General features: G+C 41.0%; 2 protein-coding genes and 1 pseudogene across 3 annotated transcripts in view; all 3 read right to left on the bottom strand.

Moving 5' to 3' along the window:
• The window catches only part of LOC101048569 (UDP-glucuronosyltransferase 1A6), a 66037-nt gene extending 63573 nt beyond the window's left edge, over positions 1 to 2464 (bottom strand). Inside the window, exons 1-2 of one of the 2 annotated variants that reach the window (XM_074398830.1) lie at positions 2047 to 2464; positions 1 to 862 (exon numbers count right to left, since the gene is read on the bottom strand). In XM_074398830.1, coding sequence (XP_074254931.1) covers positions 1 to 861 — 861 coding nt within the window. In that variant the 5' untranslated portion in view covers position 862; positions 2047 to 2464. Of the gene's footprint in view, positions 1058 to 2046 lie in introns of those variants that run through there. The other variant, XM_010347213.3, reaches the window with a different exon arrangement.
• An 8086-nt stretch (positions 2465 to 10550) lies between these two features.
• On the bottom strand, positions 10551 to 11890 carry LOC104652745 (UDP-glucuronosyltransferase 1A7-like). Its single transcript, XM_010347214.2, is given in 2 exon segments — positions 10551 to 10957; positions 10960 to 11890. Coding segments are annotated over 2 exon segments (930 nt in total). The 5' UTR covers positions 11846 to 11890; the 3' UTR covers positions 10551 to 10913.
• Positions 11891 to 18214: 6324 nt separating this feature from the next.
• LOC101047616 (UDP-glucuronosyltransferase 1A9 pseudogene) lies at positions 18215 to 21493 on the bottom strand (annotated as a pseudogene).
• Positions 21494 to 27524: the final 6031 nt, after the last annotated feature.

Consider the following 27524-nt stretch of genomic DNA (forward strand, 5'->3'; position numbering starts at 1 on the left):
CTGAGACAGGTCTTTCTTCTTCTTACAGCTGGTGCCTCCAATGAAGACCATGTTGGGCATGACTGGCCTGGGATACTCAAGTACGAAGTCATATCTTAACAGCCAAATAGAGACCTTCTGATACAAGGTAATTAAGTGCACATCTCTCTTGAGGACAGCTGATGCAATATCTTCATACTTTGAAAACAGACAATAAAATAGATAGGGCTCCAACAAATTAACGAGGAAGTTGGCCACTCTCTGGGGAAAAGTCATGTGGTCTGAAAACTTTGTGTAGCATCTGGGAATATAGGACACAGGGTTTGGGCTTCTGCTGAATGCATGCTCCAGGGAACACGGAAAACCCCTGAAGAGGTACACAGAGGGTAGGCCTAAGTACTCAGCCAGGATCACCCCACAGGGTAAGGCTGGGTCTGTGAAAAGAGCATCGAACTTGCTCTCCTTGAGGAAGTTCAAGGTGTCCAGGTCCTGCAGGAGGCTCTGGCAGTTGATGAAGTACATGCCAATAACAATCATGTTATTCCTGTACTCACTCTGGGGAGCAGTCAGGAATGATCGCTCGGCAAAGTGATTGTTTCCAAATGATTGGTAACGGTTCTCCATCTCTTCTTGGTCATACGGCACTGGATAGATTTTTCTTGTGTAGTATTTGGATTCTTTCAAAAGCAAATTGACTTCAGGCACCACCACCACAATGTCATGCCCCCGGTCACTGAGAGCCTCAATTATATCCCTCTGACTAAGCCAGTGGCTTCCATCCTGAGGGACCACCAGCAGCTTGTCACCTACAACCATGCCCCAAAGTGCTAAGAAGAAAACCCCTGCAGAAATTCTCTGAAGTGCACGAAGAAGGTAGGCCATCCTGGAAAGAGTTAAAGTAACGAGAGTAATAGAGTTTAAATTCTCCAAACCACAGAGCCCCTCGCTATTTTCCCTAAACTAACCACTGCTTTTCACGGGCCCTGTATAACCCTCCTTTGCTCTGAATTTTGCCCTTTAATTTACATAAAGAACCCAGATTAATATTTAACCATTTTAAGCACACAGTTAATGTGAACCAACTATACCCTGAATCAGCTTTCACCTGAGCTTCTGGGTTTTTCTCATCATCTCCACCAGTCTGCCACTCCCTCTCTGAAAAGTTATAGCAATACTTTTAAGGTAACTTGGAGAGACCCCTAGGGACCTTCTGCCAATTCTCTATCCTGAACTTGCTGGATTTCTCATCATCGATGTTGTCTGTCATGTTCATGATGTGTGGGGATTTTCTTCCACACAGACCTGTTGTCTAACACCAGCTGGGTAACCTACAATTCAATTTAATTCTGACACTAACCAGAGTTAGCACAGACCTGACAGGTTAAGGGCTGAGTCCTACAAGACTGCTCCCACTTCACACATCGATTGCAAGTAGTAGGTTCCCAGGTTACCCATGACTTCTGTATGACTTGGCAAAAATCAGAGGTTCACACACCCTCATTCTTGGAGTCAATCATTTGCTAGGACAGCTCATAGAACTGAAGAAAACAGTTTACTTACTAGGCTTGGTTTATTACAAAGGATATTGCAAACAACACAGATGAATAGCCTGAAGAAAAAGTACAATGAACAAGATGGCGGGTGGGGCTGTGGAGCCCAGTCTGCCATCTCTGGATGCCCAGCCCTGCATACCTTCAGCAACTTGGAAGTTCTCTGAACCCTGTCCTTTGAGTTTTTATGTAGGCTTCCTTACATAGTAGGCATGATTGATTAGATCATTGCCCATCGCTGATAAAATCAATCTTCAGTCCCTCTCTCCTTTTTTTCTCTCTAATCACAAGGGTTTTGTTCCCTGGCAACCAGCCTTCATCCTTAGAGACTTTTCAACTCCTTCACATAAACTTAGGTGTGATGGAAAGGGATCTGTTTTGAATAACAAAAGATTCCCTGTTCACTTTTATCACTGCCCCCACTTATGGTTTTAGGAGCTCTGGCCAGGAAACAAAGACAAACATATATATTTCTTATTATATATCACAAAATCATAACATTCAAACTGTTACTTGCCTTCAGGAAATTAATATTTGAGAAGTGTAAGTCTAGCCAGTACGTGGTGAGAGTCCTAGAGCAGGAGTCAGAATGCCTGGCTATCTGCTTCCGGCCCAGCCTCCCATCATCCAGGAGAGTGACTCCTCTCCCAAGCTTCAGGTTTCTCAACTGAGGCCCAAAAAGGGAGGATCACACTGGCCCTGCCTGCTAATCACACTGCTGAGGGCGGTCCCAGAACAAGACCCCTATAGAAACTAGGCTGTTCCAGTGAGAGGTGGTGCCTAGAAATACTAGAACAGACCCGCCCAGAGCTAGTCACGCACACCTGGCTGGCACGCAAGGTCCTGTTGTTGCCCACAAGTTTAGCACTGGAGGTGTTCTGGGGCCCAGAAAGGGAGAAGAAACTGGAAAAACATGATTGGAGGGGCCACTCCAAGCACAGGGCTGCCCCCACCTCTTCCCGGGGGAACAAAGCCAGGATGCAAATTCATTGTTCAAGGCATGCAAAGACTCAGCTCAATCCAAGCTGGGAGCTGCTTCCCAAGAGGATTGCCAGCTTACAATGCTCAAAGTCATGGGGGTGTCGGCATATTGCTTTGGTAATAAGATTCCAGGAAGGTTGCAAAGGGAACACAGCTCGGGTCCACCTTCTTGAGCAGGCAGACATTAGGCAGGTTTCCTTTCAAGAACAGTTCATTTAGAGGACGAATGGCTTACACAAGCATGTAGGAATAGCAGGATCAAGAGATGCTACAAACTTCACATTTTTTATACTAGACCTCCATTCTGCTGTGGACCTTTGTCTGGACCCTTTCCAAGCAGAGCTTTGCTCTGAAAATCCTATGGCTCATCTGTGGGTCCTGTTCTCATTCCCAGAAGTCCCTATAGAATGTAAGTTGGAAGGAGTAGCTACAGAAAAGAAACTAACATCACTATGCATACCAGCCCCTGAATATGTAACACTTTCTTGCAAATTAAGGAGGTATTAGAAAACATATTTCCTTCTCCTGTGAACTTTGACTAAGAATGGTGTGTGTGTCTGCACTGGACACTAGCTAGAGGAATCTGGCATGTCTGTTAGTCACAATGATGACCTCTAAAGAGCAGCTCCACTGGAGACCCAGGCCTTCCCTGGTTGGTGCTATGGAAGTCAAGGTGTTCTCAGGCATCACCTGAGTATCCAGGCAAAGGCAGACTTTTTCTTAGGGCTGCAGACAGAATGGCTCAGGCTTAGGACATATAACAGTGGGGTGAAAGAATTAGATCCTGGGATAAAACAAATCTCTGTGGGCAACAGCAGATTTCCCAAAAAGTAAATGGAGGACATCTGGCATTTTGAGTAGAGGAGAGACCCAAAGATGTGCATAAAGGTAATTTCATGTTGGAAATAGGAAGGTCTGGAAAGGTGCACCCTACGGAGAGGTTTGCTTCTTAGGCGCTCGCTTTCAGACCCTTGTACAATCTATGACTCACAAGTAACGGAGCCACGACCTACCTGCAGGATTTCAAAGGACCTGCAAAATGTTTGAGACTTGAAAAAAGGAATTTGCTGAAACTAGAATACTAAAATGGCAAAATCGAATTTATGAATGTTCTATGAAATGGCTATAGAAACATAACTACAGGTCAATGAATCCACCACAGTTTAGCTCACCAAGTTACATAGACAGTATATGTGACATGGGATGTGGGGGCAATTTCATCTATTTGACAGGCTGTGAGGTGGGGCTGTGGAAGTCAGAATGCTCTGGGCCCAGATCCTGGGGCAGGTACAAAATAGTGAGATGACACAGGAGCCCCTTTTAGGGGCTTGTGGGCTCCTCCAAGCATGGAAATGAAGGAAAATCTTGAAGACTTCTGAAGCAAATTCCAGGCACCTACCTGGTCCTGAGAAGTAAATATGCCACTTGATAAGCAAGAAGGTAATAGTAGCCAATAACAATAGCCAAGGAAGTTAGAGTCCATCAATGTTTGGTTCCCTATAGAAACTAAAGGTAACATCTTAACATATGTCCCTGAGTTGTTTTTCAGAAACCTGGACCCCCACCAAATGGATCCATTGGCAGGCAGACCTCAGATAAGGAGAACTGAGGACTGAACTCTGACAGCCATTCTTCGTTCCATATTTCTTTCCGAAGGGCCTGGAGGAAGTCACATTTATGAACCAGAGCTAACATTCTTTTCTGCTAACCCCACATTTTAAACCAAACTTCTCTTCCTTAGCTAACTGCAAATCAGAAAATCTCTGAATTCATCCAGGACCTGTAAGCCCTCATTTCTCATGACCAAACCAATGTATAACCTCTGTGCATTGATTTGCAATTTCTTCTTGTAACTTCTGTTTACCTGAAGTTTATCCTTGCCCTTAAAAACCCTTGCTTGCAAGCCATCAGAGAGGTTGGGTCTTAAGTATAGGCCTCCCAATACACCTTCCTTGATGCTCTGCACATAAATTTCTTCCTTTCTCCCATTGCAAGCCTCAGTGTGGATGTTTGACCTTACTGTGCCAGACGAGTGGACCCCAGTTTAGTTTAGTGTGATAACAACAGTCAAGTCTGAATCACCCACAGATGGGATAGGGAAGTGCAGGTAAGTATGGCTTGCCCAGTCAGACAGTTCCAGGGGCACCTGTCCTAATAGGAGGTAAGGTGTTTATAACTTCCTTTGCGGGCTTGTCACAATGTGAATTGTAGTTCCAGGAACAGTGGAAGGGGCACAGGCCACAAAGTAAGCCATGACAAAGGGATTATTCAGTAGAGATGTAAAGTAGGATTTCCACTTGCCCATGTTTATGAAGAGACCCTGGGACACAGGGATGAAGGAAAGAACATGCTGTCGTTCCAAACATTGGGCTTCATGCTGTACCTGCCATCTTCCCTGCTTGGCACACCATCCCCCCAACTTCTCCCAAGATTGCCACTCCTCACCCTGCAAGACCCCTGAAGATCAGCTTTCTTTGCAACCTTTACTTTTCTTTTTCTTTTCAATTTTACTTTAGGTTCTGGGGTGCATGTGCAGGCCATGCAGGGTTGTTCCATAGGTGCATACTATATCCGGCATTTCTCCTCATGTTATCCCTCCCCACCCTTCCCACCCCCCACTGTCCCTCCCCTAGCCCCTCACAACTGTCCCCAGTGAGTGATGCTCCTTTCTATGTTTCACAGTTTGTAACTGATCAATGCCTTCCTCTCCATTAGAATGGCAAAGCCATGTTCATTTGATTATGGTCACATCCCAGTAACACAAAGACTGTCCATAGATATTTGTTCAATGAATGACCTTTAATATTAAGTTTTTTAAAAAAGAGCCAGCTGCCTGTTATTCTGTAACACCAACAAAAACAAGACCAACTCATGTCTGCTGAAGGATTAGAGACCATGTGATGTAACTCAAACCCACTCTGAGCACATTTCACTCCATGTGACATTCCCAAAGCGCCGGAGATAGAACACTTCCCAAGAAGTTTCCTGTCAACACAGGGAAGCAGTCAGGTATAGAGGTAGGCACGTTGTCTCTAAAATCAGAACATCAGGGTTTATCATATACAGATGTTCACAGTAACATTATTTTTCACGGTTGAATAGGGGAAACAATCCAAATTTCCACCAACTGATGAACAGATAAACAAAATGTGGTAAATCCATACAATGGAATATTCAGTCATAAAAAGGAATGAAATATGGATAAGCCACGAAATTAAGTGAAAGAAGCCAGTCATAAAGGGTTCCATTTCCATGAAATGCCCAGAACAGGCAAATCCATACAGACAGGAAATAAATTAATGTTGAGGGCTAGAAGAAAGGGGAGAAATGAGGAGTGACTGCTAGTGGGCATGGGGTTTCTTTTTGGAGTGAGGAAAATGATCTGAAATTAGATACTGGTGATAGTTGATTACATCTGAGAGAACATGGAAAACCACTGAATTTTATGATACATGAATTATGTATCAATTTTTTAATTTTATTTATTTATTTATTTATTGAGACAAGGTCGTAGTCTTTCACCCAGGCTGGAGTGCAGTGGAATGATCATGGCTCACTGCAGCCTTGATCTCCCAGGCACAGGTGATCCTCTCAACTCAGCCTCCTGAGTAGCTGGGACACCACAGCATGTGCCACCAGGCCCAGCTAATTTTTAAAAAATTATTTGTAGAGACAAAGTCTCCCTATGTTGTCTGGTCTCAAACTCCTGGGCTTAAGTGATCTTCCTGCCTTGGCCTCCTAAAGTGCTGAGATTACATGTGTGAGCCACCACACCTTTTTTTTTTTTTTTTTTTTTTTTTTTTTTTAATACAAAGAATGCACAGGTTTGAATCCTGGCTCCCCCACTTACTTGAGACATAACCTTGGGAAAGTCACTCAACCCCTCTGCGCCTCAGTTTCATCATCTGCAAAATAAGTCTACCAATAATGCCAACCTGCATGTAAGTACTTAGGGGAGCACCTGGTACATGGTAAGCCTCCAATATATATTAGCTTTTATTATATTTAATTTGAAAATTCTCCCTAAGGGGACAATCCACTCATCTGAAAGTTAAATCATTCATGGGAAACTTGCATTAAGAAGACAATATTGATATCTCGCTGTGTTGTTTTAAAGAGAATCTGGATGCGTGGTTAAGATTATTAATCTTGTGGAGGTTGGAAATAATTGTACTGGGAAATGCATATCACCACCCGTTTGCATTAATTATCATATTTACTCTAGATAACACTGAGTTTTTACCCAAGTTTATGCAAGCGTCACAGCTGAAGTACTTATGAAATCAGGCTTGGATGTCTTCAGGGTTCATGTGCTCAAATACTACATAGAATCACCTCCTAAAGTCCTCTAGTGTTGAAACCAAAACTTGGGTACAACTTCCTTCCCTTGCTAATTAATTACTGACAGCTTCCCTGCATTAGTCAGCCAGTGGGATGCCCTCTCTTGTTGACCCCTCTGGGGCAGGAATCATACAGAAAAAGTGACAGAAAGGAAAGACATAGGTGGGGAAGGAGATAGAAAGAAGAAATAAAGTAGGGAGGGAAAAGTAACAGAGGAGGTGGAAAGAGGAGAGTTGGCGTGTTGCACAAAATAAAGCCAGTGAGGCTAGGGAAGGCGAGATTATGGGTGACCTTCACAGCTGGTGGGAGGGTGCAGGCCAGAGGGCACCACAAGAATATCCTGAGTGGGCCAAAGAGGTGGTGTATCATGTTTGATATCACATTATCAAGATAGATTGAAGGAGTGACAGTCAAGGAAAGCAGCAGTAATTCACACTTGACCTCTGACACCAGGGATTTCAGAAAGCCACAGAAAGGTTAGGCCCTAACGCAGGTGGAGGCTCCACCTGGGCTCCCCTGTTCAGAAAGTTTCATAGGAAAGGAAAAAAAGGATGTTTCATGGGAGAGCCTCCATCTCAAGCATGTGCGTGTTTATCTGCACACCTTAATAAGGGCGCCCATATGGGTTGTCTTCTCATTCTCTTGATAGTGTCCTTTAATATACAAAAGCTTTTCTGTAAAAACATTTTGATAAAGTCAAATTTATCTCTTTTTTTTTTCTTGTTTTAGATTCTTGTACTTTTGGTACAAGGAAAAAAACATCTCAGAAACCATTTCCAAATCCAAGGTCACAAATATTTTCCCCATTGTTTTTTTCATAAGAGTTTCACAGTTTTAGATTTTCTATTTAGGTCTTTGATCCATTTCAAGTAAATTTTTGTATATGATACAAGGTAAGGGTGCAACTTCATTCTCTTGCACTTGTATATGCACCAGCACCCTCTGTTGAAGACACTACTCTTTGCCATTGCAATGGTCTTGGCACCACGGTAAAAATCAAGGCAAAGGATGTAGGGGATTATTTCTGGATTCTAATTCTATTCCATTGATCTACATGTAAAAGACTTTTTTGGAGACAATCAGGAGAAATTTAATTATGGATTGAAAATGAGATAATATTAAAGAATTATTGATTGTCTTAGCTACTGTGGCTATGAAACACATTTTTCTTATTTTTTATATTTAGTGAAGTATTTCATCATAAGATCCCAAGACTTTCTTTAAAAAAAACTGGTCAAAATTTTTCTTTAAAATGAAAGAAAAAAACAGAGAAAGATGAAGAAGTGCAGCAAGATATTGAAAATTATTTAACCTGAGAATGGCCATATGGGTACACATTATGCTACAGTCTCTCCTGGGTATATGTTTAAAAACTTTGATAATAAAATGTTGAAATAATCTTGGAGGGAGGCCTTGGGCTTGCCCACTAACAGTCAAATTTGAATTTGGATCAGAAACAGAATGTGAGAGCAATGAGGAAAGCACAGGTCTTTTCTTGCTGTAGCCACACCCAGCCCCAGTTCTCCAGAGCTGCTCTGGCCCTAGATAGTATAGACTGAACCTGAATTCTTCACAGCTGGGCTCAATCATCAATTCTGCTGGAATTCACCAAAAAATCAAGAAAAGTGGGTGTGATTTTCTTTTTTTCTCACTAAAACCATTTTAAGGCCAGGCATGGTGACTCATGCCTGTAATCTCAACACTTTGAAAGGCTGAGGTGGGGCAGATCCCTTGAGGTCAGGAGTCGGGGAACAGCTTGGCAACATGGTGAAGAACTGTTTTAATATTCTCCTGAGTGATGATCTACCATCCTTGTTAAAGTATTTAATTACATAACTCGATAAGATTTTGTCATAAGAAAACGTCCAGAAAAAAATCTCCTATGTAGGGCCCAAGACACTGCACACAAACACACCTGCACATACAGACATACACATGCACAACCACCACACACATACATTCTATCATCAAGCAATGGTTTTCTTCATCAGACAGATGAAATGCAGACTATGAATCCTGTTGTCCAGCAAGGTACAAAAAAATTGCATGCTTTTTCAAGACACACCCTGCCCATATGAAACGAGGAAGGAACACTATGCGGTGTCCATAGGTCTTTCGATGACAATTCACTTTTGTGGTTGAGCCATATCCAAGGTTCTTTGCCAAAGGGCCCTCTTATCTGAATTCTTCTTTGATAATTATGTTTGCTTTATATTTATAAATATATACATTAATACATAACCTTCCACATCTATAAATCCTATCTCATATATATTCCTTAAAGGTATGTAAATGTACATACTTTATACACCACTGAAGATATACACATAATCAAAATACATAAGACTATATACATAGTTCAATGTTTCCTATTTTATAGCTCTCTCTATCATATACCATTAAAAGTGGTATAAAATCATATATAGATTTCTCTATCTCTAAAGCCCTTTGGGTGACCCTTTGAGCCACAACGAACTCAGTGTGGGTTCAGAAATTGGCTGGCCACACCCTTGGCTAGAGGGCGAGGCTGCAGGCAATACCTGAGTGGTGGCTGGTGCTGTAATTGATGGAGGGTAAGAAGGGGAGAGACACTTTGACAAGTCTATCCTCTTAGCGTCCTACAACTTGCATCTCCTTGCCTGGTCTTGCCAAGAGCTTAAAGTCATGTTTCATTTGAAAGGCCTACAACGGTAGTCTTCCTGCTTTTTGGAAAAAGCATTATTGCCTTTCCCATGAGTTGGCCAGTCTCTCTTTCACCAAACATCTGCCAATATGTGAGAGAATATGACTGTGTTACAAAGTCTACTGAACCTTATATGAAGCCAGAACAATAGATAAAAATGTTTACTCCATCCTTAATAAAATAATATACGGAGATTAGACAAAAGGTGTTTCACCTGGATTTAGCAACTATGCATTTGCCAAGAATCTTACTCTTGTATTTGTCAAGACTTTTTCAATTGCCAGTGACCAAATCCTACTTAAAACTGACTAGACCAAAAATATTACCCAATAATGTTTTGGAACTATATGCTCCACCAAAATAAGTGGTATAAATAGCAGGAGAGGGAATAATTTGCAGATGATATTGCATACTTAATATATCTTACATACTAATACGAGAGGTTAGTAATATGGCTACATACAAGATTAATGTGTAAAACTGAAAGCAGTACATTAATTACGCATAGTCAATTCAAAAGAGAAATAGAAAAATTGCCCTGCGCATAATGGTTTCAAAAATAATACAATGCAGAAGAATATTAGTAAGAAAAATATAATACTTTAATAATGTGCAACTTTTTATTTATGGACATAAAACAAAACGTGAATAAATAATGAGGGATGCATATTTTTGAGTAGGAAGATGTAATAGCAAAAGGATGCCAATCTCACTCATTTAATGAAAACCAAGCAACCATACTCATAGGACAATACCCTATTGAGATAAAAGCAAAAATATGGAAACATATGAATGTAAAGAAAGTATACAAGAATGTTTATTATTGTTCATAAACCCAAAAAGTAAAAAACACATAAATCTCTATCAATATTAATTGGTTGGAAAACTGCATTGCATCCAAAGTAAAGATATTATGTAATTATTAAAAGAACATGTCAAATCTGTATGCACTGAACTATAAAGATATCTTTAATTTACTGACAAGTGAAAAATCTGATATAAAAAAACATAGCCAGCATATTAGATTTTATATTAATAAAATAGAAGTGAGAATTTACTCTAAATATATGCACATACATATTATAATTTCAAAAAAGTTGAAAAGAATGCACACAAAACTGCTAAGAATATTTTCCTCTGGGGTAGTATAGAATTGGCAAAGAAGGAAAGTTTCATTTCTTACTGTGGTTTTTGATGTTTTTCCAAAAAGCATTTAAATTGCAGCCTAAATATGATCTACAATTATATCAATTGTATACCCTTACATATCAACCAGAGCTGCTTTATACAATTTGCTACCCAATAATTAAGTGAATGGTGTACGAAATAATTCCTTAAACCAGAAAGAAATTCCAAATGGGACAAATGTAAATGACAACTTATAGTTCAGTAAGAAATCTCCCTTTAATGTCCAAAGCAAGATTATTCTTAATGTGCTAAAGGAGAGATGACTTACCATAGGCAATGGCTTTCCCTGTTTGCAGTTGATACCACCAATGAAGACCATGTTGGGCATCACAGGTTTGGGATAGTCCAAAACAAAGTCAGTGCGCAACAGCCAAATTGATGTGTGGCTGTAGAGATCATATGCCGTGACAGGTGTTTGGAGAATTTCAGAGGCCATTTCTAAGACATTTTTGAAAACATAGGGGCAAAATAAATGTTCCTCTAAGTGCGCGATGTGGTTCCATACTCTCTCCTTCAAAGTCATGGCATCTGAGAACCCTAAGAGACCTCTGGGGACATAGGAAAGAGGAGCAGGGCACTGTGCACCTTCTTCAAGATAATGGCAAAATACTCCCCTGGTAAAGACCACAGAGGGAAGGGAGAAGTATTTGGCAATAATTAAACCACAGGCATCAAAAGGATCCAGAAACACCGCATCAAAAGAAGTCTCCTTTAAGTATTCTACTAATTTTTTGTCCTTAAACAAACTCTTACAATGTGAAAAAAATAAGTCAAAAATACTACTGGATGAACTTGTTAATAGAGAAAGTGGACTTCGTAGCGGTGCTTTCCATTGAGCATTGGCAAAAGCCATGAACTCCCGGTCCAGATCCTCCAGAGTGTATGAGGTTGAGTAAGTCTTCACTGTGCAATTCAGTGAGCTTCCCAGTTGCCAACTCACCTCTGGCATAAGTACGACCACCTCATGCCCCCTGAGGATGAGTTTCTCCACCACCGACCTCATGGTGAACCAGTGGCTCCCGTCCATGGGCACTACCAGCAGCTTCCCTGCCTGGGTAAAGCCACAGGTCAGCAGCAGACACACATATAGGGGAAGGAAACCAGTCCACTCTGCAGGAGCCATCAGAGAACTGCAGCCTAGAGCAAGTCAGCAGCTGGGATTCTAAGCTCCTGTAATACAGTAAGCGGAAGAAGTACAGATAGAACCTGCCCCCACAAGAAGGCGTGTACTCACCCATTCATTAAAAAAAAAAAAAAATCATACTCACTGCCAATGATTTACTCATAATAACACGTAAGTAGCCTTTGCCGAGATAACTACTTGTATGTTTTCTAGAAAAGAAAACACATCATCTTTGCCTTGGGGACAGATCATGCTCAATCCTGCAATGTGGGTTTAGAAACAAAATTATTCAGCAATGATTTTGGCCTTGATGACATTGTAAGATAAAAAGGAAAGCCGATTTGAATTAAGCTAATAATTTTGGAATTTGTCACAAAGCAAAATTTGCAAAGTTTACAATTTTTATTTTGTCCTCTGCCCAGAAAGAAATGGGCATCTCAGGTCTGACGGAAAGAGAGCAAGGCTCTTCGCACTGACCTCCTAACTGGGAGGAAACTGTGGCTCACCTGTGTCTCTGCAATACAGAGCTCACCTGTGCATCGCACAGACGCAGGTGAGCCACAAGTGCCGCTTGTCTTTTTTCATTTCCAAATTTTCTGAGGCCTCTGAAATGCTGTAATGAGATTGAGAACCTTGCCTCCACAGATCCTTCCAGGGATTTGACGGAATGTGACTGTCACCTGTTTTAAATGGCTTTCCTCAGATACATTGCCTGCAGTGGTGAGTCACTGCCCTATGCTGCCCAAGCACTCTGCTGAGCTGCCTCCCTCTGCCAAATCTGCTTCTACATTCTGAACACAGCTATAGGCCTCTGCTGTGGGCCCACCTCAATCACTTTGGTGCCCATCATTAGGAATCTATGTATTATTCTCCTCCATTCTACTAAGCACCCCTTGTGGATAAGATTACATCTTCCTGTTTTCATCCTCCTTCCACAGCAGCCATGCTTTGCCTTGCACAGAAGTCCATGGGAGTTCTGAATTCCATTAGATAGATTTTTATGGGTGACCTCAGTGGTGTGTGTCAGGTAACACCCTGAGGAGCATTTAGTGAGAGATTTGATAGCCAACCTCAGGGTATAATCCTTATAGGAGCATAAGATGGTTCCTTCCAGGAGACCCTACCTGGTACTAGGCATTTGCTTAGTCATACTACCTGCTCCCAAACCCAGAATCTCTAATTCAGTCTCTCAATCAGGGGTCATAAGGAACTTTAGAACTCATTACACGCAGTTTTCTATGGAAAGGATTGTCAATACTATGGAAGAGAATCTGGATAGAGAATGCCATGAAAGCCCAGAATAATGACACCACTGAAGATGCCATTTCAAGCAATTCTCCTGCCTCAGCCTCCAAAGTAGTTGGGACTACAGGCACGCACCAACACACCCTGCTAATATTTTTTGTATTTTTAGTAGAGACAGAGTTTCACCATGTTGATCAGGATGGTCTGGATCTCTTGACCTCATGATTCGCCCACCTCGGCCTCCCAAAGTTGTGGGGCCACTAAAGCAATTTTTTTTTTTTGCATATATCCAGTAATGGGATTGCTGAGTCAAATGACAGTTCTGTTTTAAGTTATTTGCAAAATCTCCAAACTACTTCCCACAGGAGATGAATTAATTTGCATTCCCACCAGCAGTGTGCAAGTGGTCCCTTTTCTCAGCAGCCTCATTAGCAGCTGCTGTTTCCTGACTTTTTAATAATAACCATTCTAACTGGTGTGAGATGGTATCTCGTTGTGGTTTTGGTTTTCATTTCTCTAATGATTAGTGATGTTGAGCAATTTTTCATATGTTATGTTTTTTAGTAACATTTTCTTTTCTCTAGCTGGCTGCATTGTAATAATATGGGATATAATACTAATAACATACAAAATATGTGTTAATTGACTACGTTATTGGTAAGGTTTTTGGTAAACAGTTGGCTATTAGTAGTTATGTTTTTGGAGAATCAAAAGTCCTATGTGGATTTTCTACTGACAGGGGTTGGTCCTCCTAATTCCCACATTGTTCAAGGGTCAACTGTACTAGCAATGAACAGCTGAAAACTGAAATTAAAATACCACTTAAATAGCATCAAAAATATAAGATACTTAGAATAGAGCTAACAAGGGATGTGAAAGACTGTACACTGAAAACTATAGAACACTGATGACGGACCTAAATAAATAGATATGATAATGAATTGGAAAACTCAAAATTGCTAAGATGTTGTTTCTTCCCAGTTGATCTATAAATCCAATACATTTCCAATCAAAATCCAAACAGGTTTTTTTGTACAAATTAACGAACTTATTCTAAAATCTATAAGGTAATGTAGAAGACCTACAATAGCAAAAATAACTTGAAAAAAAAATAAAAAAAATTAGAGAGGTAAAACTATCTCATTTATAGATTATTACACAGATATAGTAATCAAATATTTCACAAATAGATCAACAGAACAGAATACAAAGTCTAGAAATACATGCACAAATGTATGAACCAAGTTTTTTATAAAGGTGCAAGGCAATGTAGTGGAGAAAAGGCCACAGTTTTCTACAATTAGATATTCACATGCAAGAAAATGAGAAAAGATCTCCGTGTCGTCCTACCAAAAACCTATAACCCCCATTTTACCTCGATAAAAATATCAGGCAAACACACACTGACATTTTAGAGGAACATTCTATTGGACACCTGATCAGGACTGCTCAAAACTGCCCAAGTCACCAAAAGCAAGGAGAGTCTGAGACACAGATGCTGGAAAAGACTAAGGAGACATGATGACTACATTTCAGGTGGTATCAAAGGGATACCATAAAAGAACAGGGATATTGGCCGGGCGCGGTGGCTCAAGCCTGTAATCCCAGCACTTTGGGAGGCCGAGGCGGGTGGATCACGAGGTCAAGAGATCGAGACCATCCTGGTCAACATGGTGAAACCCCGTCTCTACTAAAAATACAAAAATTAGCTGGGTGTGGTGGCGCGTGCCTGTAATCCCAGCTACTCAGGAGGCTGAGGCAGGAGAATTGCCTGAACTCAGGAGGCGGAGGTTGCGGTGAGCCGAGATCGTGCCATTGCACTCCAGCCTGGGTAACAAGAGCGAAACTCCGTCTCAAAAAAAAAAAAAAAAAAAAAAAAAAAAAAAAAAAAAACAGGGATATTAGGTAAAAATTAATGAAATGTGAAGGAAACAGACACATTCATCATAATGTGTCAATATAGAAACGTAAGATTTAACAATGGGGGAAACTGGACACAGAGGAGATGAAAATTCTCCAAACTATTCATTGCAACCTTGCTATAAACCTCTACTTATTCTATAATAACGTATTTGGAAGAAAAGTCACTTAATAGACTGTGAGAAATTATTTGCAGGGTCCCCATGGATGAACACAGCGAAGGATTCATCAGAGGCATGGTGGGAGCTGGCTAGATTATCTCTGCAAATGGTCTTGGTGTCTGATGCTGGAGCTTAAGGACCCCAGGGTGGGTCTCCCCTTGAAGAGACTATTCTTTCCCATTTAAATGAGCTTGACACCCTTGTCAAAATTTGGCACCTAGTCAATTGGCCAAGGATGTATGGTTTTTTTTTTTAATTCTCTCTTTTATTCCATCATTCTATATGGAAAGATGTTGTTTGAGACAATCAAAAAAATGTTGTTATGGACTGGAAATAATAATATTAAAGCATTTTTTATTGCCTTAGATATAATCACGATATTGCGGCCATGTAACAAATTTTTCTTTTTTTAGATATTTAATTAAATATTCAGTGATGAAATGACATGCCAAGAAATTCTTCTTTAAATGACACAAATTTCTGTTTTAAAGTTTTCTTTAACAAGACAAAAAAAAAGGGATAGATTAATTAGTACAGCAAAATAGTGAAAATTATTTAACCTAAGGATGGATAAGTGGGTGCTCATTACACTGAGTCTCTCCTTTGTGTATGTTTGAAAACTTTAAAAATAAAAACTTGAAGTAAACAATTTTAGTAAGAAGCCTTAGTCTTGTCCACCAAAAGCTAACTTTGAATTTGGATCTTGGATTACAGCAAAAATGTTTGAGCAATGGGGGAAGCACAGATCTCTTCTTGCTCTGTAGCCAGATCCCACCCCCAGTTCTGCAAAGCTGCACCTGCCATGGATGGTATAGATGGAGCCTGAACTCTTTATACCTAAAACAAGTCATCAATTCTGTTGGAACTCATCAAAAATTCAAAGACTAGGAGTGACTTCCTCTTTTTCTCATTAAAACAATTTCAATGTTCTGATGAATTATTTACACACCATTAATTTACACACACATTAGAATGCTGAAATGTAAGAGAATACCACCCCAAATGATTTAGTTTAGAAGTCCGTCCCCTCCAAATCTCACTTAAATAGCATCAAATCTCACACTGAAATTTGATCTCTGATGTTGGAGATGGGGCCGTCTGCCATCCTTGTTAAAGTATTTAATTACATCCCTGGATGTAATTCCGCTGGATAGGGTCAAGGAGATTTTGTTATAGGAAACCTTCAAGAAAATCCCCTATATAGGGTCTGGGACACGGCACACAAACACACCTGCACATATACAAACACATACATGTACAATCACATACTCTATCATCAAGTACTACTTCCTTCTCATCAGACAGATGAGACACAGACTCTGAATCCTCTTTCCCAGCAAGATGTAACCAACCGCATGCTTTTCCCAGACACACCCTGAGCATCTAAAACAAGGAAGGAGCAATATGCAGTGTCCATCGTTCTTGTGATGACAATTTACTTTTGTGGTTGAGCAATATCCAAGACTCTTTACCAAGAAGCCCTCTTTGAGTTCTGAATTCCTCTGTGAGAATTCTTCTGGCATTACAAATATAATCATAAACATACACATTAATATATATAACCCTCCACAACTATAAGAAGTTTCATACATATATATTCTTTAATAGATACATAAATGCATTTATTTCATATCTCATGAAAGATATTTGTAATTAAAACAAATGAAACCATATATGGTTTAATGTTTCATATTTTATAGATATCCCCCTATTATAGGTGATATAAAATCATATGTAGGTTCCTATATCTCTAAGGACCTCTGGGTGACCCTGTGAGCCACAGTGAACTCAGTGAGGCTCAACAAGTGGCAGAGCCTCACCCTCGGCCAAAGGGTGTAGGCAACACATAAGTGGTGGTTGGTTCTATAATTAATGGAGGGCAAAGGGGAGAAAAGTGCTTCAACAAGTCCAACCTCCTAGATTTCTGCCACTTGCATCTCCTAGCCTGGTCTTGTGAAGATGTAAAAGCCTAATTTTGAAAAGCCTACAACTGGAGACTTCCTGCTTTTTAGCAAGAGCATTATTTCACTTTCCCATGAGTTGGCTGAACAGTCACTCTTTCACTAAACATCTGCCAATATATGAGAGAATATGACTGTGTTACAAAGTCTACTGAACCTTATAAGAAGCCAGAACAATAAATAAAAATATCTACTCCATCCTTAATAAAATAATATACTGAGATTAGACACCAGGTGTTTCATCTGCATTTAGCAACTATGCATTTGCAAAATCCTATTCTCATATTTGTCAAGGACTTTTCAATCACAAGTGACTGAATCCTAGTTAAACTGGCTACTCTCATAATATTACTTAATAATGTTTTGTAAGTACATGCTCCAGCAAAGCAAAATAACTGGTATAAATATCAGAGAGGGGAATTATTTGCAGATAACATTTTATATTGGATATCTAATGCATACTACAAAATAATAAGAAAAGTTACTAATGTGGCTGGATACAAGACACATATGCTACAACCAAAACATTAATTACCAATAATCAGTTAAATGTGGAAATGGAAAAATTGCCCTGTATATAATAGTTTCAAAAAAATAAAATACCAAGGATTAAATGTCAAGAAGAAATATAAAATGCTTGTATGGTGAAAAATTTTATTGGTGTATGTAAAAACAAGATCTGAATTAATAGTGAGACATACATATTCCTGAACAAGAAGACTTAATAGCAAAAAGATGCCAATTCTTCTCAATTCATGAAAACTCTGTAACCCTACCTGTAGGACTCTAGTCTACTAAGATAAAAGCAATAATATGGAAATATATTCATGTAAGGAAAGTATTAAAGAGTGTTTATGTGGTCTTATTCATAATGGCAAAAAATGGAAAATTCCTAAATCTATTTCAATATTAATTGGCTAAAAAGTACACTACATCCAATGCAAGTCTTTTATGCAACTGTTAAAAGAACTTGGTGGTTTGCTGCATACATACCCCTATCACCTACATTAGGTATTTCTCCTCATGTTATCCCTCCCTAATCCCCCCACCCCCTGCTAATCACAGTTCTAGAAGGAATCCTTTTATAATTTCCAAAGCCAGATTATTCTTACTATGCTAAAGGAGAGGTGACTTACCATAGGCAATGGCTTTCCCTGTTTGCAGTTGATACCACCAATGAAGACCATGTTGGGCATCACAGGTCTGGGATAGTCCAAAACAAAGTCAGTGCGCAACAGCCAAATTGATGTGTGGCTGTAGAGATCATATGCCGTGACAGGTGTTTGGAGAATTTCAGAGGCTGCTTCTAGGGCAGTTTTCAAAAAATGGTGGCAAAACAAATGTTCCTCCAAGTGCATGATATGGTTCCGTACTCTCTCCTTGAAAGTCATGGCATCTGAGAACCCTAAGAGACCTCTGGGGACATAGGAAAGAGGAGCAGGACACTGTGCACCTTCTTCAAGATAATGACAAAATATCCCCCTAGTGAAGATCACAGAGGGAAGGGAGAAATATTTGGCAACAATTAAGCCACAGGTATCAAAAGGATCAAGAAACACTGCATCAAAAGAAGTCTCCTTTAAGTATTCTACTAATTTTTTGTCCTTAAACAAACTCCTGCAATGTGAAAAAAATAAGTCAAAACTGCCACTGTATGGACTCATTAATAGAGAAAATATACTTTGTATTTTTCCTTTCCATTGATCATTGGCAAATGCCAGGAACTCTCGGTCCTGATCCTCCAGAGAGTATGAGGTTGAGTAACTCTTCACTGTGCAATTCAGTTTTCTTCCCAGTTGCCAACTCACCTCTGGCCTGACTACGACCACCTCATGCCCCCTGAGGATGAGTTTCTCCACCACCGACTGCATGGTGAACCAGTGGCTCCCATCCATGGGTACTACCAGCAGCTTGCCTGCATGGGCAAAGCCACAGGTTAGCAGCAGAAGCACACATAGGGAAAGGGGGCCAGTCCACCCTGCAGGAGCCATCAGAGAACTTCAGCCCAGAGCCAGCAGCTGGGATTCTAAGCTCCTATAATACAGCAGGCGGAATAATTACAGGCACAAAACCTGACCCCAATAGAGGGCGTGTATTTATCCCTTCAGGAAAAAAAAAAAAAAATCACAGTCACTGACAATGATTTACTCATAAGAAGAAGAATACATGAGTAGCCTTTGCTGAGATATCTATTTGTATGTTTTCCAGGCAAGAATAGCTAATGGTCTTTGCCTTGGGGACAGATTATGCCCTGTGCTGCAATGTCAGTTTAGACACAGAATTATTAAGCAATGTGTTTGAACGCTGAAGATTCAGAAAGATAAAGTAAATTTGAATAAATCTAATGTATTTGGGATTTGTCCCAAAGCAATATTTTGCCTTTTGGCAACCAAAGACTCTCTGTCCAGAAAGTAATTGGCATCGCATGTTCCAAGGAAAGACAAGGCCCTCAGCACTGACCTCCTAACTGGCAAGAAATTGGGGCTGACCTGCGTCTCTGCAATGCATAAGCATTGCTGCTTGTCTTCTTCTATCTAAACCCTGAGAGGCCTCTGAAATGCTGAATCAAGATGGACAACCCTGCCTCCATGGACCATGCCAGGGACTTGATGGAAAGTGACTGTCACCTATTTTAAATGGCTTTCCTCAGATACGTCGCATGCAGTGGGGGGTTGGTGGCCCAATTGTTGCATGAGCACTCTGCTGAGCTGCCTCTCTGTGATCCCTCTACTTCCACACTCTAAACACACCATCACTCCACTGCCCTCCTTCAGGAAAAGATGCACTTGTCTCCCTCAGTCTGCTGAGCGCTCCTTGAGGCCAGCGGTGATGTCATCCTCTTGTTTTCACCCTCCTTTCTCAGTACCCATGCTATGCTTTTGACACAGTTTGTATCTTTATACGTTTGGGTTTATAAATAGGACCACCCCTTTCTATAAACATGCTAGTGCCCAAGCCTTGAAGGGAAAAGATCAACACCCGATGCCAGTTTTATTGTTGCATAAGAAGGTCTCAAAAAGAACACTTTTTCTGGATTGGTTCTATCACTGTTTTGTCCCTGAAGTTAGGAAATACCTTGCCAGTAAGAGACTGTCTTTCAAAGTTCTTTTGATTTGGGACAATGCCCCTAGCCACCCAGAACACACAAGTTCAACAACTAAGGTGTCAAAGTGGTTTACCTGCCAGCAAACCCAGGATTTCTAATTCCACAACAGAAGAAGGGAAATATGGTCTTTCAAGATACGGATCTGGAAAAATTTCAAGATGACTTGATGGAGATTAGTGCTTTTGAATCAGTACCAGGTACTAAAGAAGATGTAGAAGAAACAGTGCCAGAAAACAAATTGCTATTAAACAATCTGGCAAAGGCTTCTGATTATTAAGACTACTTTTGGGGGAATGCTGGGAAGATGGCCGCCTAAGAACAGCTCAGGACTTCAGCTCCCAGTGAAGGTGCAGAGGGTGAGTGGACGCCGCATTTCCAGACGAACTCTTATTGCCCACAGACCAGGAGATACCCAGGCAGAGGGGTCGCCAGCGTCGCAGTCCCAGCCGGTGCGGCTGTTTTGGCCCCTGTGGGGCTGATTCCGCCCGCGCGGCTGCTGTGACCACTCCCTGTTGCTGCGGTTCTCCGTACAAAAGCCACTGGTCTGGGAGCCCTCTTAGCTGGCGAGCAGAGCCCTGAGACGGCAGAGTGGGCCATTCATCTGAAATAGCGAGTCAGGCCAGGAGATTCCTAGGCAAAAAATCCGCCAGGAGCCGGCGCCGCAGTTCGAGCCGACTCCATAAGTCGCAGCACGGGAGATCCCGGCGCCTTTTCAGCAGGCGACCAAAATGCGGGGTCCTTCAACTTAAAAGAAAAGACTCTGAGTCAGGGAGCCAGGTGTTCAGGCTCCGTTGGTCCCACCCCTCCACCCCCAACAACAACGAAAACAAAAACAGTAATTGGAAACCCTCTGGGTTGAGCCCTTCAAACCAAGCACAGCTGAACCGGGACGGTCCGGCTCCGTGGGGGAGGGGCTTCCGCCATTACTGAGACTCTCCACCGCTACGGAGGCAGGCTGCCGTTGCCGAGGCAACCCGCCGTTGCCGAGGCAACCTGCCACAACAGAGAGAGTCCGCCATAACAGAGGCGGGGCCACCATTGCCCAGACAGTTCTAACTATGCCCATATAAAAAGGACTACAGGGAAGAGCTCAGGGCAGCTGGGCGGAGCCCACAGCAGCTCAGCAAAGCTCCTGCGGGCAGGCAGTGGCTAGGCCTGCTGCTAACTGGGTGGGTCAGACCTGAAAGAAAAATCAAAAAAGGCAGTAGTGCAACGGAAACTCATAAAGCTCCAACTCCCTGGGACAGAGACAGACAACAGGTGGATAAACCCACAAAAATGGGAAGAAACCAGCGCAAAAAGGATGAAAACTCCCGAAACCAGAACACCTCTCCTCCTAAAAGGGATCACAACTCCTCACCAGCAAGGGAACCAGACCGGATGGAGAAGGAGGGTGATGAAATGACAGAATCAGACTTCAGAAGATGGGTAGTAAGAAACTACAATGAGCTAAAAGAACATGTTCTAACCCAACGCAAAGAAACTAGGAACCTTGAAAAAAGATTGGACGAACTGCTGACGAGAATGGACAGCATAGAGAGGAGTATAAGTGAATTGATGGAGCTGAAAAACGCAACACGAGAACTTCGTGAAGCATGCACAAGCTTCAACAGCCGAATTGACCAAGCAGAAGAAAGGATATCAGAGGTCGAAGATCAACTCAATGAAATAAAAAGAGAAGGCAAGAACAGAGAAAAAAGCGCAAAAAGGAATGAACAAAATCTTCAAGAAATGTGGGACTATGTGAAAAGACCTAATCTACGTCTGATAGGTGTACCTGAATGTGATGAAGAGAATGAATCCAAGCTGGAAAATACTCTTCAGGATATTATCCAGGAAAACTTCCCCAACCTAGCAAGGCAGACCAATATTCAAATCCAGGAAATACAGAGAACACCACAAAGATATTCCTCAAGAAGAGCAACCCCAAGGCACATAATCGTCAGATTCACCAGGGTTGAAATGAAAGAGAAAATGCTAAGGGCAGCCAGAGAGAAAGGTCGGGTTACCCACAAAGGGAAGCCCATTAGACTCACAGCAGATCTCTCAGCAGAAACCCTACAAGCCAGAAGAGATTGGGGGCCAATATTCAACATCCTTAAAGAAAAGAACTTTCAACCCAGAATCTCCTATCCAGCCAAACTAAGCTTCATAAGTGAAGGAAAAATAAAATCCTTTGTGAACAAGCAAACACTCAGAGATTTCATCACCACCAAACCTGCTCTACAAGAACTCCTGAAAGAGGCTCTACACATATAAAGGAACAACCAGTACCAGCCACTCCAAAAACACACCAAATGGTAAAAAAGCAGCAACACAATCAAGAATCTGCATCAACTAACCAACAAAACAGCCAGGTAGCATCAAAATGACAGCATCAAATTCACACATAACAATACTATCCCTAAATGTCAATGGACTAAATGCCCCAATCAAAAGACACAGACTGGCAAATTGGATAAAAAGCCAAAACCCATCAGTGTGCTGTATCCAGGAAACCCATCTTACATGCAAGGATACACAAAGGCTCAAAATAAAGGGATGGAGGAAGATCTACCAAGCAAACGGAGAGCAAAAAAAGGCAGGAGTTGCAATTCTCATCTCTGATAAAATAGACTTTAAAGCAACAAAGATCAAAAGAGACAAAGAAGGACATTACATAATGGTAAAAGGATCACTGCAACAAGAAGAGCTAACGATCCTAAATATATATGCACCCAATACAGGAGCACCCAGATACATAAGGCAAGTTCTTAATGACTTGCAAAGAGACTTAGACTCCCACACAATAATAGTGGGAGACTTTAACACCCCATTGTCAATATTAGACAGATCATCCAGACAGAAAATCAACAAGGACATCCAGGACCTGAATACAGACCTGAAACAAGCAAACCTAATAGACATTTACAGAACTCTCCACCCCAAATCCACAGAATATACATTCTTCTCAGCACCACATCACACCTACTCTAAAATTGACCACATAATTGGCAATAAATCACTCCTCAGCAAATGCAAAAGAACAGAAATCCTAACAAACAGTCTCTCAGACCACAGTGCAATCGAGTTAGAACTCAGAATGCAGAAACTAACTCAGAACCGCACAGCTTCATGGAAACTGAACAACTTGCTCTTGAAAGTTGACTGGATAAACAATGAAATGAAGGCAGAAATAAAGATGTTCTTCGAAACCAATGAGAACGAAGACACAACATACCAGAATCTCTGGGACACATTTAAAGCAGTCTCTAGAGGAAACTATATAGCAATAAACGCCCACATGAGAAGAAAGGAGAGATCTAAAATTGACACCCTATCATCAAAATTGAAAGAGCTAGAGGAGCAAGATCAAAAAAACTCAAAACCTAGCAGAAGACAGGAAATAACTAAGATCAGAGCAGAACTGAAGGAAATAGAGACACAAAAAACTCTTCAAAAAATCAATAAATCCAGGAGCTGGTTCTTTGAAAAGATCAACAAAATAGACAGACCACTAGCCAGATTAATAAAAAAGAAAAGAGAGAATAACCAAATTGATGCAATAAAAAACGATAAAGGGGATATCACCACAGATTCCACAGAAATCCAAACCATCATCAGAGATTATTACAAACAACTCTATGCACATAAACTAGTAAACCTGGAAGAAATGGATAAATTCCTGGACACCTGCATCCTCCCAAGCCTAAACCTGGAAGAAGCAGAAACCCTGAATAGACCAATAACATGGTCTGAAGTCGAGGCAGCAATAAAGAGCCTACTACCCAAAAAAAGCCCAGGTCCAGATGGTTTCACAGCTGAATTCTACCAGACATACAAAGAGGAGCTGATACCATTCCTTCTGAAACTATTCCAGACAATCCAAAAAGAGGGAATTCTTCCCAAATCATTTTACGAGACCAACATCATCCTGATACCAAAACCTGGCAGAGACTCAACAAGAAAAGAAAATTTCAGGCCAATATCCATGATGAACATAGATGCAAAAATCTTCAATAAAATACTGGCAAACCGATTGCAACAGCATATCAAAAAGCTCATCCACCATGATCAAGTAGGATTCATCCCGGGGATGCAAGGCTGGTTCAACATACGCAAGTCCATAAACATAATTCACCACATAAACAGAACCAAAGACAAAAACCACATGATTATCTCAATTGATGCAGAGAAGGCTTTTGACAAAATTCAACAACGCTTTATGCTAAAAACCCTCAATAAACTAGGTATTGACAGAACGTATCTCAAAACAATAAAAGCTATTTACGACAAACCAACAGCCAGTATCATACTGAATGGGCAAAAACTGGAAGCATTCCCTTTGAAATCTGGCACTAGACAAGTGTGCCCTCTCTCACCACTCCTATTCAATATAGTACTGGAAGTTCTAGCCAGAGCAATCAGGCAAGAAAAAGAAATAAAGGGTATCCAAATTGGAAAGGAGGAAATCAAATTGTCTCTATTTGCAGATGACATGATTGTATATCTGGAAGACCCCATCATCTCAGCCCAAAATCTCCTGAAACTGATAAACAACTTCAGCAAAGTCTCAGGATACAAAATCAACGTGCAAAAATCACAAGCATTCCTATACACCAGTAATAGACTTCAAGAGAGCCAAATCAAGAACGAACTGCCATTCACAATTGCTACAAAGAGAATAAAGTACCTAGGAATACAACTAACAAGGAACGTAAAGGACCTCTTCAAGGAGAACTACAAGCCACTGCTCAACGAAATAAGAGAGGATACAAACAGATGGAGAAACATTCCATGTTCATGGTTAGGAAGAATCAACATCGTGAAAATGGCCATACTGCCCAAAGTAATTTACAGATTCAATGCTATTCCCATCAAGCTACCAATGACCTTCTTCACAGAACTGGAAAAAAACACCTTAAACTTCATATGGAACCAAAAGAGAGCCTGCATAGCCAAGTCAATTCTAAGCAAAAAGAACAAAGCGGGAGGCATCACACTACCGGACTTCAAACTATACTACAAGGCTACAGTAATCAAAACAGCATGGTACTGGTACCAAAACAGAGATATAGACCAATGGAACAGAACAGAGGTCTCAGAGGAAATACAACATACCCACAACCATCTGATCTTCGACAAACCTGACAAAAACAAGCAATGGGGAAAGGACTCCCTGTTCAATAAATGGTGTTGGGAAAACTGGCTAGCCATGTGCAGAAAGCAGAAACAGGACCCCTTCCTGACACCTTACACCAAAATTAACTCCAGATGGATTAAAGACTATTACCATAAAAACCTTAGAAGAAAATCTAGGCAAAACCATTCAGGACATAGGTGTAGGCAAGGACTTCATGACCAAAACGCCTAAAGCAATGGCAACAAAAGCCAAAATAGACAAATGGGACCTAATCAAACTCCACAGCTTCTGCACGGCAAAAGAAACAGTCAGTAGAGTGAATCGGCAACCAACAGAATGGGAAAAAATTTTTGCAGCCTACCTATCTGACAAGGGGCTGATATCCAGAATTTACAAAGAACTAAAGCAGATCTACAAGAAAAAAACAAACAAGCCTATTCAAAAATGGGCGAAGGATATGAACAGATACTTTACAAAAGAAGACATACAGGAGGCCAACAAACATATGAAAAAATGCTCATCATCACTGGTCATCAGAGAAATGCAAATCAAAACCACATTGAGATACCATCTCACACCAATTAGAATGGCGATCATTAAAAAATTGGGAAACAACAGATGCTGGAGAGGATGTGGAGAAATAGGAACACTTTTACACTGTTGGTGGGAATGTAAATTAATTCAACCATTGTGGAAGACAGTGTGGCGATTCCTCAAGGACCTAAAAATAGAAATCCCATTTGACCCAGCAATCCCATTACTGGGTATATATCCAAAGGATTATAAATCATTCTACTACAAGGACACGTGCACACGAATGTTCATTGCAGCACTGTTTACAATAGCAAAGACCTGGAACCAACCCAAATGTCCAACGATGATAGACTGGATAGGGAAAATGTGGTACATATACACCATGGAATATTACGCAGCCATCAAAAACGATGAGTTCACGTCCTTTGTAGGGACATGGATGAACCTGGAAACCATCATTCTCAGCAAACTGACACAAGAGCAGAAAATCAAACACTGTATATTCTCACTCATAGGTGGGTGTTGAACAAGGAGAACACATGGACACAGGGAGGGGAGCACTACACACTGGGGTCCGTTTGGGGGAAATGGGGGAGGGGCGGGGGGGGTGGGGAGGTGGGAAGAGATAGCATGGGGAGAAATGACAGATACAGGTGAGGGGACGGAAGGCAGCAAACCACACTGCCATGTGTGTACCTATGCAACAATCTTGCATGTTTATCACATGTACCCCAAAACCTAAAATGCAATTAAAAAAAAAAAAAAAGACTACTTTTGACTTCTTTTACAACATGGACCCTTCCATGATGGGCACTGAAATGAAAGCAAATGGGGAAGAAGAATTAGTATTGTATAAAAGCATTTTCAAAGATTGAAAAGGCAGCCAGGTACAGTGGCTCATGTCTGTAATCCCAGCACTTTGGGAGGCTGAGGCAGGTACATCACCTGATGTTAGGAAGTCAAGACCAGCCTGGTGAACATGGTAAACTCCATCTCTACTAAAAATACAAAAATCAGCTGGGTATGGTGGCACATGCCTGTAATCGCAGCTACTCAGGAGGCTGAGGCAGGAGAATCGCTTGAAGCCGGGAGGCAGAGGTTTCAGTGAGCTGAGATCACACCACTGCAATCCACCTTGGGCAACAGAGCAAGACTTAGTCTCAAACAAAACAAAAACAAAAACAAAAAGGTCAAACAATAAGTATGATATAATTCTGTAAAGTTACACCAAGTGTGCCTGACTCTCCTCCTTTGATCTCCTCCACTCTTCCCCATCTGCCACCCCTGAAGCAGCAAGACCAACCCTCCTCTTCCTCCTTCTCAGTCTACTCAACAGAGGACAATCAAGAGGAAAACATTTTAGAAAATTCACTCCCACCTAATGAATACTTAATTTTCCTTCCTCAATATTTTCTTAATAATGTTTTCTTTTCTCTAGCTGACTTTACTGTAATAATACAGTATATAACACATATAATGTGCCAAATATGTGCTAAGCAACTGTTTCTGTTATTGGTAAGGCTTCTAGTATACAGTAGGCTATTAATAGTTGAATTTTTGGGAACTCAAAAATTCTATGCAGGCCAAGTACAGTGTCTCACGTCTATATCCCATACCATCACTTTGGGAG

The sequence above is a fragment of the Saimiri boliviensis genome, chromosome 5 (genome assembly GCF_048565385.1).
Source record: "Saimiri boliviensis isolate mSaiBol1 chromosome 5, mSaiBol1.pri, whole genome shotgun sequence".
Taxonomy (NCBI): Eukaryota; Metazoa; Chordata; class Mammalia; order Primates; family Cebidae; genus Saimiri; species Saimiri boliviensis.